Source organism: Polypterus senegalus, chromosome 5 (genome assembly GCF_016835505.1).
Source record: "Polypterus senegalus isolate Bchr_013 chromosome 5, ASM1683550v1, whole genome shotgun sequence".
NCBI classification, from domain to species: Eukaryota; Metazoa; Chordata; class Cladistia; order Polypteriformes; family Polypteridae; genus Polypterus; species Polypterus senegalus.
In genome coordinates this window covers 30,552,003-30,569,261 of record NC_053158.1, presented here as the reverse complement: position 1 = coordinate 30,569,261, position 17,259 = coordinate 30,552,003, and the positions used below count along the sequence as shown (strand labels likewise).

Below are 17,259 nucleotides of genomic sequence, written 5' to 3'. Positions count from 1 at the left end.
GCTATCAGTCTACAGGATTTTAGTTTTGTTATTTGTGTCGATTATTTTGTGAAGTTTGCCGTTGTCAATTTGTTTCTTATTGTGCAGAACGAATTGTCTGCAACTTAGCATCAGCAAAATCAAGGAACTGTTTAGTGCCTTTCTATCTATCTACTGTATCTCCTTTTTTCTCCCTACCGAAATTTTTTGCACTGCCCATCTCCACTGAAGCGTTGCTCCACTACCTCCCAGCTCCAACTCGCTTTAATAAGGAAGTGCGGTGTCTTTTATCACAGACCCAGGAGTGCTTCCGGTGCCAGGGTGACTGCTCAATGACAGTACTTCTGGGTCGTACGGAAGTCCATAATAGCACGCTTATCTCCCTACAGCACCCTCTCGTGGCAACCAGTGACCCCAGCAGGGCTGCTCTGTCACACTACATATCCTGGCTATCTATCTATCTATCTATCTATCTATCTATCTATCTATCTATCTATCTATCTATCTATCTATCTATCTATCAATCTGTCATATAGTGCCTTTCACATATCTATTGTCACACACGTGCACATGGGAGGCAGCTAAAGGGCTTGAGTGAAGGCAGTTCGTAGGCATGCCGGGATGTGGCAGAGTACACTGACTCTTTTTCTCCCTTGCCTGTAGACAATTCCTGGGGGAGTCCACCTAACTTTCTTGACATCACTTCCGGGACTGAGCCAAAGGAAGTCGACCTCACCAGCTCCAGCCCCTTTGATGTCACGTCCGGCTGTGATCCAATGGTTGAAGACCACATGCTTGATCCTTATGACCTCACTTCCTGTCTTCTCCTTTAAAAACCTGCCCCTTTTCCCTTTTCCCTCAGTCTTGTTTTGGACTCCGTTGTATGCACTTCAGTGCTGGTTATTGTGACAAAAATGACTTTTGCAGCCGGGACACCATATTACACGGGTGGCTGCCCCAAACCTTTATCTGTTAATGTCTTGTTATTGTGACAGTATCTATCTATCTATCTATCTATCTATCTATCTATCTATCTATCTATCTATCTATCTATCTATCTATCTGTTATATACAGTGTATTGCCTATCTATCTATCTATCTATCTATCTATCTATCTATCTATCTATCTATCTATCTATCTGCTTTTGCTAGTTTCTTTGATATGATACTATATTTTTCTTCACAAAAATGTCCTGGTTTATTTTCATGTTGTAATTGTTGAACTTTTGTATTTACTTTGTGTTTCCATAACTTTGCATGTTGAGCCCAAGGAGGCAGGGCCTCTGTGTGTTGCTTTGCCTATTCCTATTTAATGGCCCAGTTTGCCTCAAGGCCTTCTTTTTTAATGGATTTTGTTGTTTAGTTCCTTTTGTGTTCCCTTTTGATTACTATTTGTAAGCTTGTTAGTAATTTGACCAATTTTTGTTCTTGTTTGAGAGTTTGTTTTAATTAGCTGACCTTTATTTTTTTTCTTTTATATTTTCTTGTTTTCCTTTTTTTGTTAGTTTTGCATTTTATTCTTTTGTATGGTTTTGGTAACTCTGAGGTTTGAAATTTTGAAAAATGTATTGGGATTTTATTTAATGTAATAAAGAAATTTTAGATTCAGTGTTTTGTTTACCTGGACCAAGCTCCCTTCTGCTTTCTGAGTCGGTTAAGCCTGAATCACAAAATCCACACTCTTGTTGACTAAATGGGAGTTTTTCAAGCGCTCCAGGTTCTATTGTATAACTTTGTCTTTCCTGATTTATATTGTGTGTGTGTGTGTATCTGCTCAGGAGGTAAATGTGTGTGTATAGATAAATTACTGTGCAAAAGTTTTAAGTCACCCAAGAAAATTATTTTTCAAACTAATTATCTGGACATTAAGCGTTTTGTTTGTTAGAGGGAAAACACTGCCTAGGTTAACAGGGTTGTTAGGTTAGATCAGGTTAGGGAGACTTTATTATCCCAGTGGGAAATGTTGTTTGCAGCAGGAAAGTACAAAAACACAAGACATTGTTCCAGAGATCCAATAGATACACAAAGACACCACTTTTGACAACTAGTGTTACTTCATAAACGCACACTCAAGATCAATACAAAGAAGAACAGTTTTTTTTAACAGTTTACAAAATAATACGGCAGAATTTAATATGTTGCAGAATCCCTACCAGTAACATAGTTAAAAATGCTTTTAGCTCTAGGAATAAAAGAGTTTTTAAACCTGTTGCTCTTTACCTTTGGAAACCTAAATCTGCAGCCTGATGGCAACAACTGGAATTTAGAGCAAAGAGAATGGCTATTGTCTGAGAGACCTGAGTTGGCTTTCATTCTAACCTGTTTGCAGTACAAATTCAGTGATAGAGGTCTGCTGTGAAACAATAGTTTTACTGCTAATTTTTGTGGTACTGTACTAGGGTGTTGTACCGTGTTAGCCGTTATGAATGTAGTGGGAAGTCAAGCAAAATGGCACATTTTATTGGCTAACTAGAAAGAGTACAAAATGCAAGCTTTCGAGGCAACTCAGGCCCCTTCTTCAGGCAAAATGTAATGTTTATGAGTACATTTTGCTCAACTTAATACCACTGCTAATGTTTTTAATGTTGTTGTTAAAATGATTTATATTCTTATTGCCAAGAATGCCAAACCAACAGATATGTAACAATGGATTCAATTAAGGCCAAAGAAGTTAATTAGCAGTGAAAACTGGTCACTGATAAGGAAAAGGGCTAGAATGAAAACCTGCAGCCACCGCGGCCCTCCAGGACCCAAGCTGGACACCCTTGATGTAGATCTTAACAAAATGTTTCCAGATCTTTATTGTAGTCATTATGTGTTACTTTACCTTTTATATCTATGATTCCAGGCAATCAGATCAAGTATCAGAAAAGGCAGGATAAGAAGGTTACACGCTTATTTATGTATTATAGATAGTAAGTTTTAATCTTTAAATATTATAACTAGTGCCATTAACAAAAGCAAATAGAATGTGACTTTATAAACCACACAACCTGGTAGTGCTAGATGTGTAGTTTCATAAACTTGTAGTTATATTTGATTCCCTTTTAAGTCAGCTCATTGTCTGCATAAGACCAGGAAGGCATATGTCCGTCTTGAGAGACTTGGTCTTCTCCTCTATGGTTGGAAAAATGGCAGACAGAGAGAGAGAGAGAAAGAAGAAGCCAAACTTATGCCAATTCTTTATTATCCTGTCACACATCAGAGGCCAGTGGGACATCATGGTGCCAGGTGATTCAGCCACCAGTCCTATTCAGCTACAGCTCAGTTCTCCAATAATCAGTAGGATAAGTCGACTCTCTACTTCATACCAGTTCTTCTTTCAGCATGGCCCCATTCCATCTCCAGCAAGAATGGCTTTTCTTCTCAGCCCAGGCTAGCTGACCAGTAAATTCCTGCTTTGGAATTTCATCTTGGGGCTACCTGCAAGCAATGGTCTTATCAATGGGTGGGCTAAAAACACATATATTGTTAGAAATGAATAATAAAAAGCAATCTCTACGCAAAGGTTTTGTATCATCTTTAGTCAACTGTATAACAACCGCACTCACGTTCATAGGATGGTGAGTCTTTGAGTGATATCAAACCAAAGCTGACTTTCAAGATGTGGTGTTCAAGCTGCCATAAAGAAATTTAAAAAAAAAACGGACGATTAAAGACAGAAAAGGCTAATTGTTTGCCATCTGATTAACAGTATCGAAAGATCACTTACTTAAAGAACAGAAGAAAATCCAGTAAAGTATTTGCCCAGTGTCTGGCACTAAACTACACATTTCAGCCATGTAAAGAAGTCTTGAAGAAATAGTCCTGTAGGGTGTGTTGCAGCTAAGACAATATTCAAATGGAAAGGCAGCAAGCAAAAGAAATTACAGGATGTGAAAGACTATGAAATGTGGTGTAAGGGCCAATAGCACAAGGTCTTACTGAGTCATAAGTCCAAATTTCAACAATTTTCATTTAAAAAAGCATGACAGGAGATCAGCTGGTGAGAACTACTGTATATTGTGTGCTGTCTGGAGCCTTCTCTGTCATGATCTGGGTATACATTTGGTACACTACTGGATTAGGCTCCTCAGCAGGGTTACAAATTATTATTATTTGCAATTCACAGTCTTTATATAATCATTGATGCTAAGTTAGATGAGTGGATCTCAACCAGAGACTTAAAACTCGTCTCACAATGGAAACCTTCTCAGAACGTGTACTGTGCCATGGGGTACGATCTTCTGAACCTCTTTGTCAGTTGATATTACTGGGAGCTCTTCAAAGTAGCTGTTGAAACTCTTTTGAAGGCAACCGAGTACTCCAGTGATAACTATCACTGTTCTTACCTTTGTGTTCCACATTCACTTGGTTTCTATGTCCAGCTAGAATGGACCATTTGGAGCTCCTCCTGGTTTGTAGAGTCAATTGGTGTCTCACTCAAGGAAATATCTCTTTCAGTAGACTTCCACATCACACATCATCTCCAATAGTTTTTCTTCGGAGACGGTGTTGGACTTGCTAATGCCTCTCTGCAGGTATTAGAGAGTAATGACATTGAAATATGGTAACATTTTTAGGTTCTGCTTGTGCCATATGTCATTTGTTGCCTTTCTAATGTATGCTCTTTGGAGCATAGTACTAACACTACATTTTCTTCCTTGGTCTACTGTATTATTTTCCTTGGGTTATAGATATTCAGACAAGGCAACGCAAACCACTAATTGGTATTTCCAAGGGGGTGGGGGGCACAGTGGCACAGTGTGAGGAGAACAGGATTCTCATGCCAGGTCCTCCCTGCGTGGAGCTTGTATGTTCTCCTCACGCCTGTATGAGTTTCCTCCCACAATCCAAAGACATACAGGTTAGATGAACTGGTGATCCTAAATTGGCCCTCACGTGTGCTTTGTGTGTGTGTGGATGGGTGTTTGCCCTGAAATGGACTGGCATCTTGTCCAGGGTTTGTACCTGTGCCCTGTGCTGGCTGGGATAGGCTACAGCACCCCTCATGACCCTGTTCAGGGAGAAGCAAGTTAGAAAATGACTGACTGACAGACCAAAAGGAGCAAAAACTAGGACTTTACCAGCCTCATCATTATTACTATTATTATTGACAATTAAGTCTGGGGTGTTTCCTTCCTTATGCCCAGTATTGCCTTAATAGACTCCATCTGTCCCACTGTTAGCATGAACTGGATTAACATACCTTGCCCTGGATAGGTTTGAGGAAATATTACGGTATTAGCTGAGCTACCTGTCTAAGAGGAGTTGAAATCTAAGTAATCAACATAAACATCAGCCTTAACATTTGCAGTGCACCATCTATTGTAATGTATTTTGTAATGCATGTAGATCATAAAATGACAAGTGCATTTCACGTGTCTCTATTATATGCTGTTTGGTATAGGATTCATAAAAGCAGTGTTAATATCTGTAATCCTCCATCTGTTGGAATGACAAATGCAATGCATACGTCTCTGTTATATGCCATTTTCTGTAGGATTCGTAACAGCTGTGTTAATGTTTGTGACGCAACAACTATCTGAATGACGCTTTCCTTTTATTACAATGGATATGGTGCTGATAGTGGAAGCAATCCTAGTAGTGATAAAAAACCAAAAAGAGGAACAGATGTTGTTGAGATGCTGCAGCATACCGGATCACAAACGCGGTAACACTGCGGACTTCCGCGAACAGGCGAGAATCAAGACGAGGTCGTTGTCTTGGGACTGGCGACCACTTGCTTCTGTCCTTTAACCCGAAAGAGGGTGACATGTTGCGACTCATACTGCGGAGCACAGACCGCCTGTTTACACGGCGGCTCATTTGCTCTGGGAGTTTGTTGAATAGAAGATCGGTGTTATCAGGAAGGCCGGTAGAGACGACGGGATGGACGCTTCTGACCGGGAGATCAGGCGCACATCAGGTCAGTCCGGCTGCTTAGTATCGAGAGCGTATAAACCGATATAACAGCAGTTATTTCCGCGAAGCAAATCGACTTGTCGACTAGATTTTTAAATGAATTGTGTTTTGTAAACCTGCTGTTTTTTTAATAAGTCGGATCACTATGAGCGCAAAGTACACCTGTTAAAGTTAAATATAAGTTACAAGAAGGCACAGTTGATTTCTTACTATCTGCTGCGTTATAGAACAGATGTCTAATGATTTGCCCAATGCAATTTATGAACTGAATATTGTCCAGTAAAACGTGAAGGCATTAAATTCGATCTGTAGAGGTGCAGATTTCGAACTGTGCTTGTGCCGACATTCATCTGTTGAAGGTAGACTAGTGCCAGGCAACCTTTTCCGTAGTTTGCCATATTAACATCATCTGTCAACTTACCCCTCTGGTCCCACTCTTTTTCATAACACAATGTTCTCAAACCTGCTTAAATAGTTCATGATCACAGGGAGAAGGAGCCACTCTGAATAGCATGTGGCACAAGTCAGGAGCCAACCCAAGGCAGGGCAGCAGTCCGTCACAGTCAAGTACCTCGGCATAAGAAATCTGTTATTATTATTATTGTTATATTTTATAATATTACTGTAATGCTACGCATAGGGAATTGTTATTATAGATTTTTATGATATTAGTACAATGTTGTCATTATACATCAGGTGTCCCCAGCTCCAGTCCTGAGTGGCTGCAGGTTTTCATTCTAACCCTTTTCTTAATGAGTGACCTGTTTTTGCTGCTAATTAACTTGTTTTGAATTAATTTTATTTGAGTTGCTCTTAATGACTCACACCCCTTAATTGTTTCTTCTTTCTTAGTTAACAGCCAAACAATAATGTGATAAAAAATGAGCCAAAACATGACCGGCAAACTGTGCCCATCATACAATATCTGAAAATAAAGAACAATGGAGGTCTCAGGGATGCTCAGGTTCCCAAAACATTTTAAGAGTGTGGTTAGAAAAGAGAAAATCAACAAGTTGTCTGCTATTTGGCTCCAGCAGACCCCCGTGACCCTGTGTTCAGATTCAACGGGTTGGAAAATGGATGGATGGATGTCTGCTATTGCACAATGAGAGCAGCAACAAGCCATGGACGTAAAGGAGGGATTTATAATTAACAACAAGATTCGGCTCCTAATTTAGCAAATGGTTGGAGTTTGAGGCCCTGACATAGTTGGTCTTCTGTTGGCTCACTCACTTATACAATACAATACAATACAGTTTATTTTTGTATAGTCCAAAATCACACAAGGAGTGCCGCAATGGGCTTTAACAGGCCCTGCCTCTTGACAGCCCACCAGCCTTGATTCTCTAAGAAGACAAGGAAGAACTCCAAAAAAAACCTTGTAGGGAAAAATGGGAGAAACCTTGGGAAAGGCAGGGCAAAGAGAGACCCCTTTCCATGTAGGCTGGACATTCAGTGGGTGTCAAAAAGAAGGGGGTCAATACAATACAATACAATACACAGAACAAATCCTCAATGCAGTATAACAATAAAAACTTTAGAAGTATGCAGCAGAATTTAACTGTAGATGATATCAGATAATATGATTTCACATTTCATTTCTGTTTGGGTGCCATTTAAGGAAAGAAATTAAGCAATTCAGAGGAACAAATCTTAAAAAAAAAAAAAAACAAGTCAATTAAAATGAAAGGAAAAGGAGTTAACAAGCAACAAAAACTGGTCACCAATTAATAAAAGGGGTTTTAAAATGAAAACCTGCAGCTGCTGTGGCCCTCCAGGACCTGAGTTGGAGACCAGTTAGATGGATTCATATTTAGAGAGTTGAGTACTTGCTATTTACTGTCTATTTACTGTCTTGGAGTTTAGCCGCTTAGCATTTCACTACATATTGTACTGTGTGTTTGTGACATATAAAATTACACTTTTTTTTTCTTTTTGAAACTTGCCTGCTTAATCTGTTAATTTTATTGAGCCAGATGCCGTAGCAGTCCTCCTTTGGCCCAGCTTTCTATGACAGAGACACACAGTCTACACAGATAATAATAAGCAGGTCAAGTCTGTATACTGAACAGCTTTCACAGAGATAATGGGAGGCTTTGTGGCGGAGTGTTTAGTACTGTAGAAGTGTTGGTTAGCGTGCCTTTTTATTCTATTATTATTATTATTATTATTATTATTACCACACTTATTTTAACTTCACCTGTTTGTTGTCTGCTACAAATCTTATAATCGATATTTAACCCGCTTCCTATTGTCCAAGTGACTTGAAATTTTGCACACTTACGCACTTCCAATGACAATGCATGAATCAAGAATCAGTTTCACTAATTGACCAATTGATCCGTGTTAAGAAATGAAATTTTCATATGAGGAATAGTTCAAGATTTCACCAATAGATGGCGCTAGTAATGGATAGCAATATTAAAATATTGATTACAAAATTATACTAAAACAAACCCAAGACTAAAAAGTTAAAATAATACTATATATGTAAAAAAATACTTTTTAAAATACGCGCTTATATTAAGTTAAAAAGTGTACTAAAAAGTAAAAAACAAGTCTCTCTTGCATCACTCGTAAAAGAGAAGTGTGAGTGCTTTTCATCAATCAGCATTCAAAAAACATTTCTTAGATCTTAGCAAAAACGCCCACCTCTTGTTTTACGAGTGATGTAAGACAGACTTGTTTTTTACTTTTTAGTACACTTTTTAACTTAATGCAAGTGTGGTTTTTAAAAAGTATTTTTTTATATATTGTGGAAGCCGGCCCAGACACAGACAGGCGGACACGTCAATGTCACCCACAACACGTTTATTAATCATATTTACACAAGTGCACACAACCCTTAAGTCCCCCAAAGTCCTGGCCACAACACCAATGCCTTTCTTCTTCAGGCCGCCTCTTTGCCTCTCCTCCAGGTCCTTGTCTCCTACACTCCCGACTCCAGCCATTGCCTGAAGGCAGACGGCCCCTTTTACAGCCACCCGGATGTGCTCCAGGTGCTTCCCGGCAATCTCCCACCCAGTGTGGCGGAAGTGCCGGCTGCGGACCCGGAAGCACTCCGGGTATCCCCAGTTTTCTTCCAAGCACATCCGGGTGTGGCAGAAGTGCTAAGGTCCAGGGCTCCAAAGGCACAGGGGCGCCCCCTACAGGGTGGAGCTTCAAAGCTCTGTACCCGTGGCCCCCAAAGGTACCAGGGTGGTCGCCCCCACATGGTCTGATTTTTAAGCACAGGGAGAAAATTAACATTTGAAATATTGGTAATGTAATAAATCAGCAAGAAAAGCAACATTGTAACAATGCACAGACTGAACCAACACACAATCGTCCGTGACTGAAAACTGGCGGACCGCCATCGCTCATGTGCCCACCTCTAACTCGTCACTTGAGTCGTTGTCGTCTTTGCACAGTCCAGATGCACCTGTGACTCACGTAGACTTTCCGTGTTCCTGCAGAAGCATCTAAGAAGACGCATGTTTGTCGCGGATGCGAATTGCTGTATGTAGCGTGTAAAACAGTTTGCTATGGTGCACGCGGTCGTGCGTCGTAACCGAAAACTTGGTTTTTAAAGACTGCTTACTTCATTGTGTTTTAACCTCACTTGTAAAGGATTGTTTTAAGGATCCCATGGGATACCCCTCACAAACCGTTTTACACGCTGCATATGGCGATTCACCTCCGCGAGAAACATGCCTCTATGAACAGTCAACGTGGCCTCTACGACAGACGAATATAAATGATGCCTTTTTTTCTGTGTCGTCGCCTCTGAGTTGGTGGGCGTGGCTCTGCGAGTTGTCGTTGTATCCAATGGTCTTGGAGTTGGTGGGCGTGGCTCATTCCTGCGTGCACCATAGGTGTCTTACTTGTCGGTGGCTTAGTGAATCCACGCCCATTCCGGCGTGCTTTCCATGGGTGTCTTGCCTTAGTGAATTATACAGGTATATATAGATTCTTACAGTATTTTTTTTTTAAATTGGACATCTCCTCTAAGAGACAATTTGTTTTGTTCCAATTTAAGATGATATAGAATGCAGAAGGTGAGCCGGACTTCTTCCAGTTGAGTGAGGTGCGTCTGCGTGCTAGCAGTGTGCTGTAGGACGTCACAATCGATTTATCCGTATGCGCTGTTCATGGGTTAGCGGTGATTGTGACACCAAGACTGTCTGAGAAGTTTGCAAAGATTATTTGTGCAATATTTTGTTAATTTAGTGCATTCTGAAAACAAATATGGCCTGGTGAAGCTGGAGCTAGATGGCAATGCTGTAGGTTTGATCTTGGGAGCTAGATGGCAATGCTGTAGGTTTGATCTTGGGAGCTAGATGGCAATGCTGTAGGTTTGATCTTGCCCTTGGGTACATTTTGGACAATTCTAAGCGAGCTAAATGTGATCGATGAAAGCCCTTTAGTTGATGTATGAAATGCCTGCTGCATGTACCATAGAACAGGAGTGGATTTTCTGTGTGGCGGAGGTCCACTCCTTTTCTGAGATGCCAAATTAGAAGGTCAGTATTCCAACCCGTCTCCTCAAAGACCTGCGTGCTAAGCTAGTAGGTAACTCTAAACTGGCCCTGTGTCAGTGGGCCGTGGGTGTGTGCGTGCAGATAAGCCCCGCAGTCCAGGTTTGGTTCCTACGTTGCACCTGCTGCTCCTATAATAGGCTCGGATTCCACTGAGCCTGAAATGGTTTACTGGAGGGATGAACGATTACACTCAGACTCTTAGTTTTGGATTTGGGAGAAGGTGGAAAGATCTGAAGAAGTCACCTGGTGCTGCTGGACATTCTGTTTTTATGTTTCACCTTCTCAGTATTTTAGCTTTAATGCCATTGATCTTTTGGTTTGTGTCTGTAGCCTTTTTTGTGAAACAAAAAATTCAACCTAAAAATCTTTTGCCTTTGTGTTCTTCATGCAGGAGCAATTCACTGTTTCAACATTGTCACGCTGCTTCAGTGTTTCTTCAAGAAGAAATGAAGAGAATAAGCTTATTTATAAAGGGAATCTGGCAAAAGCAATAATTCGTAAGTTTCAAGCCACAATATTCATTTTTTTGGTAATGCACAAAACTACTCAGAAAATCATAATGTTACTATATAAAAAATATTTAACGTAACACCCATAACAAAAAATATCATTGCAGCTAACCGCACCGCCAAACATTGACATTCTTTATCCATGTCTCTAATATCCAAATAAATTGCAGCAGAATATCTGAACCTGTGCTGCACTGACAGGGCCTGCGTGAACAAATGTTAGCAGTGTAACTGGTGCTCACTTTACACTTTGTATCTGAGTGTCATTAATTCATTTAATAAGAATTTATTTAGACATTTTTAGCGCATCAAGACCGTCACAACCCCATACCTTTAATATTTATTTTAAAGAAAAATAAGTGCAGTAGTTTTCTTCGTTAGCTGTTAATGAAACAGTTCTGTAACATTTTTATATTCTTTTTTTTGAGCTTACTTAAAGTTATAATTCCTCCTTGGGGATAAATCTTATCTATCGATCTGTCTATCTATCTATCAATGTCTATCTATCTATCGATCTGTCTGTCTGTCTATCTATCGATATGTCTGTGTATCTATCTATCGATCTGTCTATCTATCGATATGTCTGTGTATCTATCTATCAATCTGTTTGTCTGTCTATCTATCTATCTATCGATGTCTGTCTATCTATCGATCTATCGATCGATCGATCGATCTGTCTGTTTTGTCATATTTGTTGTGAGAGCTAGGATGGCCTTGATAATTTTGATAGGTGGTTAGCAGGAATACCTTTTAACTCCGAGTTGTGCAGGGTGTCTTTATTTTAGCACTTTCATCCAACAAATAAATGGCCATTTAGATGTCAATTTTCCTGGTCTTTTGTATGATCCAATTACATCGCAGCTTAAGCACTCAGACAGATGGCGCCTCAAGGCTATCATGGTAAAAAGTGGAGTCCAGGGTTGTTTCAATGACTACAAGTTTCCCAGGTCCTGTGGCTGTCAAACCAAGCCCAAGTCAGTGCTCCTCCACCCCCATGTTTGCCAGTGTGCATGAAGTTACACCGAGTTTCATTTTTGCCAAACATAGCTCCGTGCATGATGTCCAAGCATCTCCAGCTTGGTTTCATCAATCCAAAAGTTATTGTTCCCAAATGTTTGTGGGCTGGTACACCTAAGCCATGGCACTATGTTTCTTATGGAGAGAAGGGATTTTGCTTTGCCACCCTTCCATGAAAGCCATACTTGTTCTGTCTTTATGAACATTGCCAACATACCAAAGTCAGTTGGTCACGTGAAGTAGTTGTTGGGGTTTTTCTTGATTTCTTTGAGCATTAAATGGTCTTACCTTGGGCTGAATTTGCTGGCGCGTTGACTTCTGGGAGGATTGGCAACTGTCGTGAATGCTCTCCATTTGGAAATGGTCTCTGTCACTGTAGAATGTTGAACTTCAAATTGTTTGGTAATGGCCTTGTAACCCTTTCTGGACTGATGAGCCACAACAGTTGCATCCCTGAGGTCATGGCTGATGTCCTTTATCCTTGGCATGATGGGAATGTAATCTTGAGTGCTCTAGAACACCAAACTAGCCAATGTTTCGGTGTTATAGACATAGTCACACTTCCAGGTAATTATCTCATCTTGTGCATGTATTTCATAACACGTGGCTGCTAAACACCCAGTTATTTACTGTGGGAGATTTAAAGGTGCACTACTTGTTTTTTCCCCACATGGTTTCTGAATGTTTTTTTTTTTAAAATCTGTTATGCTTTATTTGTCATCGGAGCTTAGATGTCTCTGTTTATAGCAGTTGGTGATGATAGCACAATTGTGTTGTAGACCCCGATTAATAAAATCACAGTATTCAAGGAGGTTGTGCTTTCTTTTTTCCATAACTGTTAATGGGTGGAATGGTGGCTCTGTACTCGGGTCCTAATCTGGGATCCGGAGTTGGTTTGTCATGTGGTGGGTGCAGCAATGCGCTGTATCAGCGTGTGCTCCTAACCTCTCGTTCATGAGTAGAAATGAGAATCTGTAACCCCGAACGTTTGAAAGTGCAAGGACAGGAGGAAATTGGGGCAAGTTTTTAGGAAGAATCCCCGTGGCCGGAGCCTTTTCTGCATGCATTTTGACACCATTCACTACAGACTTTTTAATGAGTTGTGTGATATGTGTATCTATTCCAGAGAATTGTGTATGGCCCCACAACACTAGTGCAAACCTAAAATTGGAATACCCATAGCATATATGAAATAGTTATGTAAGTGAGGTAGCATATATTGATGGCGATTACACATAACATGCTCAGTGTTTATACCCAAAGATGTACTTTAGACAAATCTGATTGCAAAGGAGGCAGGGCTGGGATTCTTCTTTGCTCTGAACACAAGTCCTTTGTAGAGCAAACACAGAACAGACGTAACCAGTTACACATCGGGACACACCAACAGCATGAAAGGGGAGTAAAGGAGGGAGCAAGCAACGGTAACAGAACATAAGTGCCACTTGACAACCTGACAGCTTCTTCTTCTTCTTCTGCTCCCATTACGGTTCGCCACAGTGGATCAACTTTTTCCATATCTTTCTGTCCTCTACATCTTGTTCTGTTACACCCAGCACCTGCATGTCCTCTCTCATCACATCCATAAACCTTCTCTTAGGCCTTCCTCTTTTTCTCTTACCTGGCAGCTCTATCTTTAACATCCTTCTCCCAATATACCCAGCATCTCTCCTCTGCATATGTCCAAACCAATGCAATCTCACTTTTCTGACTTTGTCTCCAAACTCTCCAACCTGAGCTGACCCTTTAATGTCCTCATTTCTAATCCTGTCCATCCTCGTCACACCCAATACAAATCTTAGCAAATCTTTGCTTTCTGGTCAGTGCCACCGTCTCTAATCCATATGACATAGTTGGTCTCACTACCGTCCTGTAGACCTTCCCTTTCACTCTTGCTGATACCCATCTATCACTCTTCTCCACCCATTCCACCCTGCCTTCACTCTCTTTTTCATCTCTCTTCCACAATCCTCATTTACTCTGTGCTGTTGATCCCAAGTATTTAAACTCATCCACCTTCGCCAACTCTACTCCCTGCATCCTCACCATTCCACTGACCTCCCTCTCATTCACACACATGTATTCTGTGTTGTTCCTACTGACCTTCATTCCTCTCCTCTCTAGAGCAGACCTCCACCTCTCCAGAATCTCCTCAACCTGCTCCCTCCTATCACTACAGATCACAATGTCATCAGCAAACATCATAGTCCACGGGGACTCCTGTCTAATCTCGTCTGTCAACCATCACAATTGCATATAAGAAAGGGCTCAGAGCCGATTCCTGATATAATCCCACCTCCGTCACTCCTACTGCAGACCTCACCACTGTCACACTTCCCTCGTACATATCCTGTGCAACTCTTACATACTTCTCTGCCATTCCCGACTTCCTCATACAATACCACAGCTCCTCTCGAAGCACCGTGTCATATGCTTTCTCCTGGTCCACAAAGACACAATGCAACTCCTTCTGGCCTTCTCTAAACTTCTCCATTAACATCCTCAGAGCAAACATCACATCTGTGGTTCTCTTTCTTGGCATGCAGCCATGCTGCTGCTCACTAACCATCACCTCCTTTCTTAACCTAGCTTCCACTACTCTTTCCTATAACTTGCTGTGGCTCATCAGTTTTATTCCCCTGTAGTTAATACCTTTCCGCACATCCCCCTTATTCTTAAATATCAGCACCAGTACACTTCTTCTCCACTCCACACTCATCCTCTCACTTTCCAAGATTCCATTAAACAATCTGGTTAAAAACTCCACTGCCATCTCTCCTAAACAACTCTATGCTTCCACAGGTATGTCATCTGGACCAACAGGCTTTCCATTCTTCATCCTCTTCATAGCTGTCCATACTTCCTCCTTGCTAATCCGTTGCACTTCCTGATTTTCTATCTCCACATCCATAATCGCACTGACTCAAACCTTGTAAGGTAGCTATATATACTAACTGATCACTTTTTGAATTTTCTTCTTGGCTCTTTACGTTAGCTGTACAGATGTATTTCCAACATTTTGTGAGAACTGTTATATCATCTCACTCTGATGTTTAAATACTTATTGCTCATCTTCAAGGACAGAAGAGTTGCACTTTGTTTCACTCTGTTCGGAATAAGAGGCAACACATTTAATCGCTATAAAAAAATGTCAAAACGAATTTTAAAATAAGTAAAAGATAAATTCTCTTTGTCTTTCAGGTGTAAAGTTCTTCTCCTATTCCTCCAGTATGTTTAGCATCTGTGTTGCACCTTATCTTTTTCTGAAAACTGGGATTGGAGTCGATAGTCTTGCTTTACAAGTGGTGTTTTGTGGAATCATTGGATTCTTTACCTTTTTGACCCCGGTGCTCCTTCATATGATTACTAAGGGCTACGTGGTCCGCCTGTATCACAGTCCTCAGACGGATATCTACACAGCAGTTACCTACAGCGCGTTACTGTCCGAGACAAAAACTGTATTTCATCAGAAGGATGTCCAGGTACCCGATGTCAGTAAGATGTTCACAAGTTTTTATGCTAAGAAGAAGTCCATGTTGGTAAATCCAATGCTTTTTGAAGTACCGAGTGACTACAGTCATCTGATGGGCTTTGATAAACCATTTCTGTTTGACTTGGAAGAACTACAGTTTCAGGATAAAAGGAAAGAGGAATAAGACACATTGTAAAGATGGACTTCTTTTAATATGGGAAATGCAAATAAAACCCTTCTAAAATACGACCGTGGTATCCGATTTCTTTGGGTCTTAAAGAAAGCAGTTAAGCTAAGAATGCAAAGTAGGCCTTAAACTGGAATATTCACAAACAGCTTGAAAGAGAAAAGCCTCCACAGCACCAAGTTATTGAATTAAAGCTGAGCAGGATTTCAAAATGTACTTTAATGTAGAGCTTCACTCTGGTTAGGTGAATCGGCCCGGCTGTGTGCCCTGCAATGGACTGGTGCCCTGTCCAGGGTTGTGCCCAATGCTAGGCTCCAGCAGGCCCCCGTCAGCCTGTTCAGGACTAAGCGGCTCATGTAATGACTTTGGTATTTTTTAAACAACTCGACACAAATTGAAATGTCGTAGCTCTTCAAAAAGTAGCAAAGCTTGGTCTGCATCTGCTGAATAAATCTGTTCTGTGGTACGGGCGAGGACTGCGGTCGTGCTGGGCATTGGAACGATTTAGTTTTTGGGAACTCGACAATATCAGTTTTGATTCATGAATTTCAGGTAATAGTAATATTCTATAACCAGTAACAGTGCACCCCACGATAACATGCAGCGAATACATTTGACTCATAGATTTCATACTCTTTCTCATTATGTGCCTTAACCATGGGAAACACGCATGAATGAAATGTAGTATTATTATTATGTTTAGCATTCGTTTGCTCAGAGGTTGATGCGCTTGCTGCTTCCTGAGCAGCTCTTCTTTTCTCCCCCCAAGTGGCCCGCTGCTTCTCTTCTTTCGTTTGCATCTTTTCGCGTTAAAACTGATTAAGTCAGTTCTTGTGTTGCAATTACTTAGTAGAGTGGAACCTTGGTTCACAAACGTCTCTCAACACAAACAAATCGGGTTACGACCAAAAAGTTCACCAAACTTTTGCATCTGTTCACGACCACACACTCGGGTGACGAACAAGCCAGTTACCCTTTCGGTTTGTATGCGCCGATGATTTCCGCACGTGTTCAGTCTCTCCCTGTGCATTCCCTGTGCAGTGTGTGAGAGAGAGAGAGGACGAGTGGGCGAGAGAGGACGAGTGGGCGAGAGAGGACGAGTGGGCGAGAGAGGACGAGTGGGCGAGAGAGAGAGTGGGCAAGCAGGCGAGAGAGGGCAAGTGGGCAAGGGAGAGAGATGGCGAGTGGGCAAGGGAGAGAGATGGCGAGTGGGCAAGAGAGAGAGAGGGCGAGCGTGCGAGAGAGAGAGAGGGCGAGCGTGCGAGAGAGAGAGAGCGTGCGAGAGAGAGAGAGGGCGAGCGGGCGAGAGAGAGAGGGCGAGCAGGTGATAGAGCGCGAGTGGGCAAGAGAGAGAGGGCGAGAGAGGGCGAGCGGGTGAGAGAGGGAGAGAGAGAGAGAGGGCGAGCGGGCGAGAGAGAGAGAGGGCGAGCGGGTGAGAGAGAGAGAGAGGGTGAGAGAGAGAGAGAGAGGGCGAGCGGGTGAGAGAGAGAGAGGGCGAGCGGGCGAGAGAGGGCGAGTGGGCGAGGGAGGGCGAGCAGGTGAGAGAGGGCGAGTGGGCAAGAGAGAGAGAGGGTGAGAGAGGGCGAGCGGGTGAGAGAGAGAGAGAGATGGCGAGCGGGTGAGAGAGAGAGAGAGAGGGCGAGCGGGTGAGAGAGGGCTAGTGGGTGAGAG

The 17,259-nt window shown here is 41.8% G+C and overlaps 1 protein-coding gene across 1 annotated transcript; it reads left to right on the top strand.

Annotated features, from left to right (window-relative positions):
* The first annotated feature begins 5,612 nt into the window (after positions 1–5,612).
* On the top strand, positions 5,613–15,650 carry tmem70 (transmembrane protein 70). Its single transcript, XM_039754420.1, has 3 exons — positions 5,613–5,887; positions 10,795–10,900; positions 15,131–15,650. The coding sequence occupies exons 1-3, from the start codon at positions 5,735–5,737 to the stop codon at positions 15,583–15,585; spliced, it is 714 nt and encodes a 237-aa protein (XP_039610354.1). The 5' UTR covers positions 5,613–5,734; the 3' UTR covers positions 15,586–15,650.
* Positions 15,651–17,259: the final 1,609 nt, after the last annotated feature.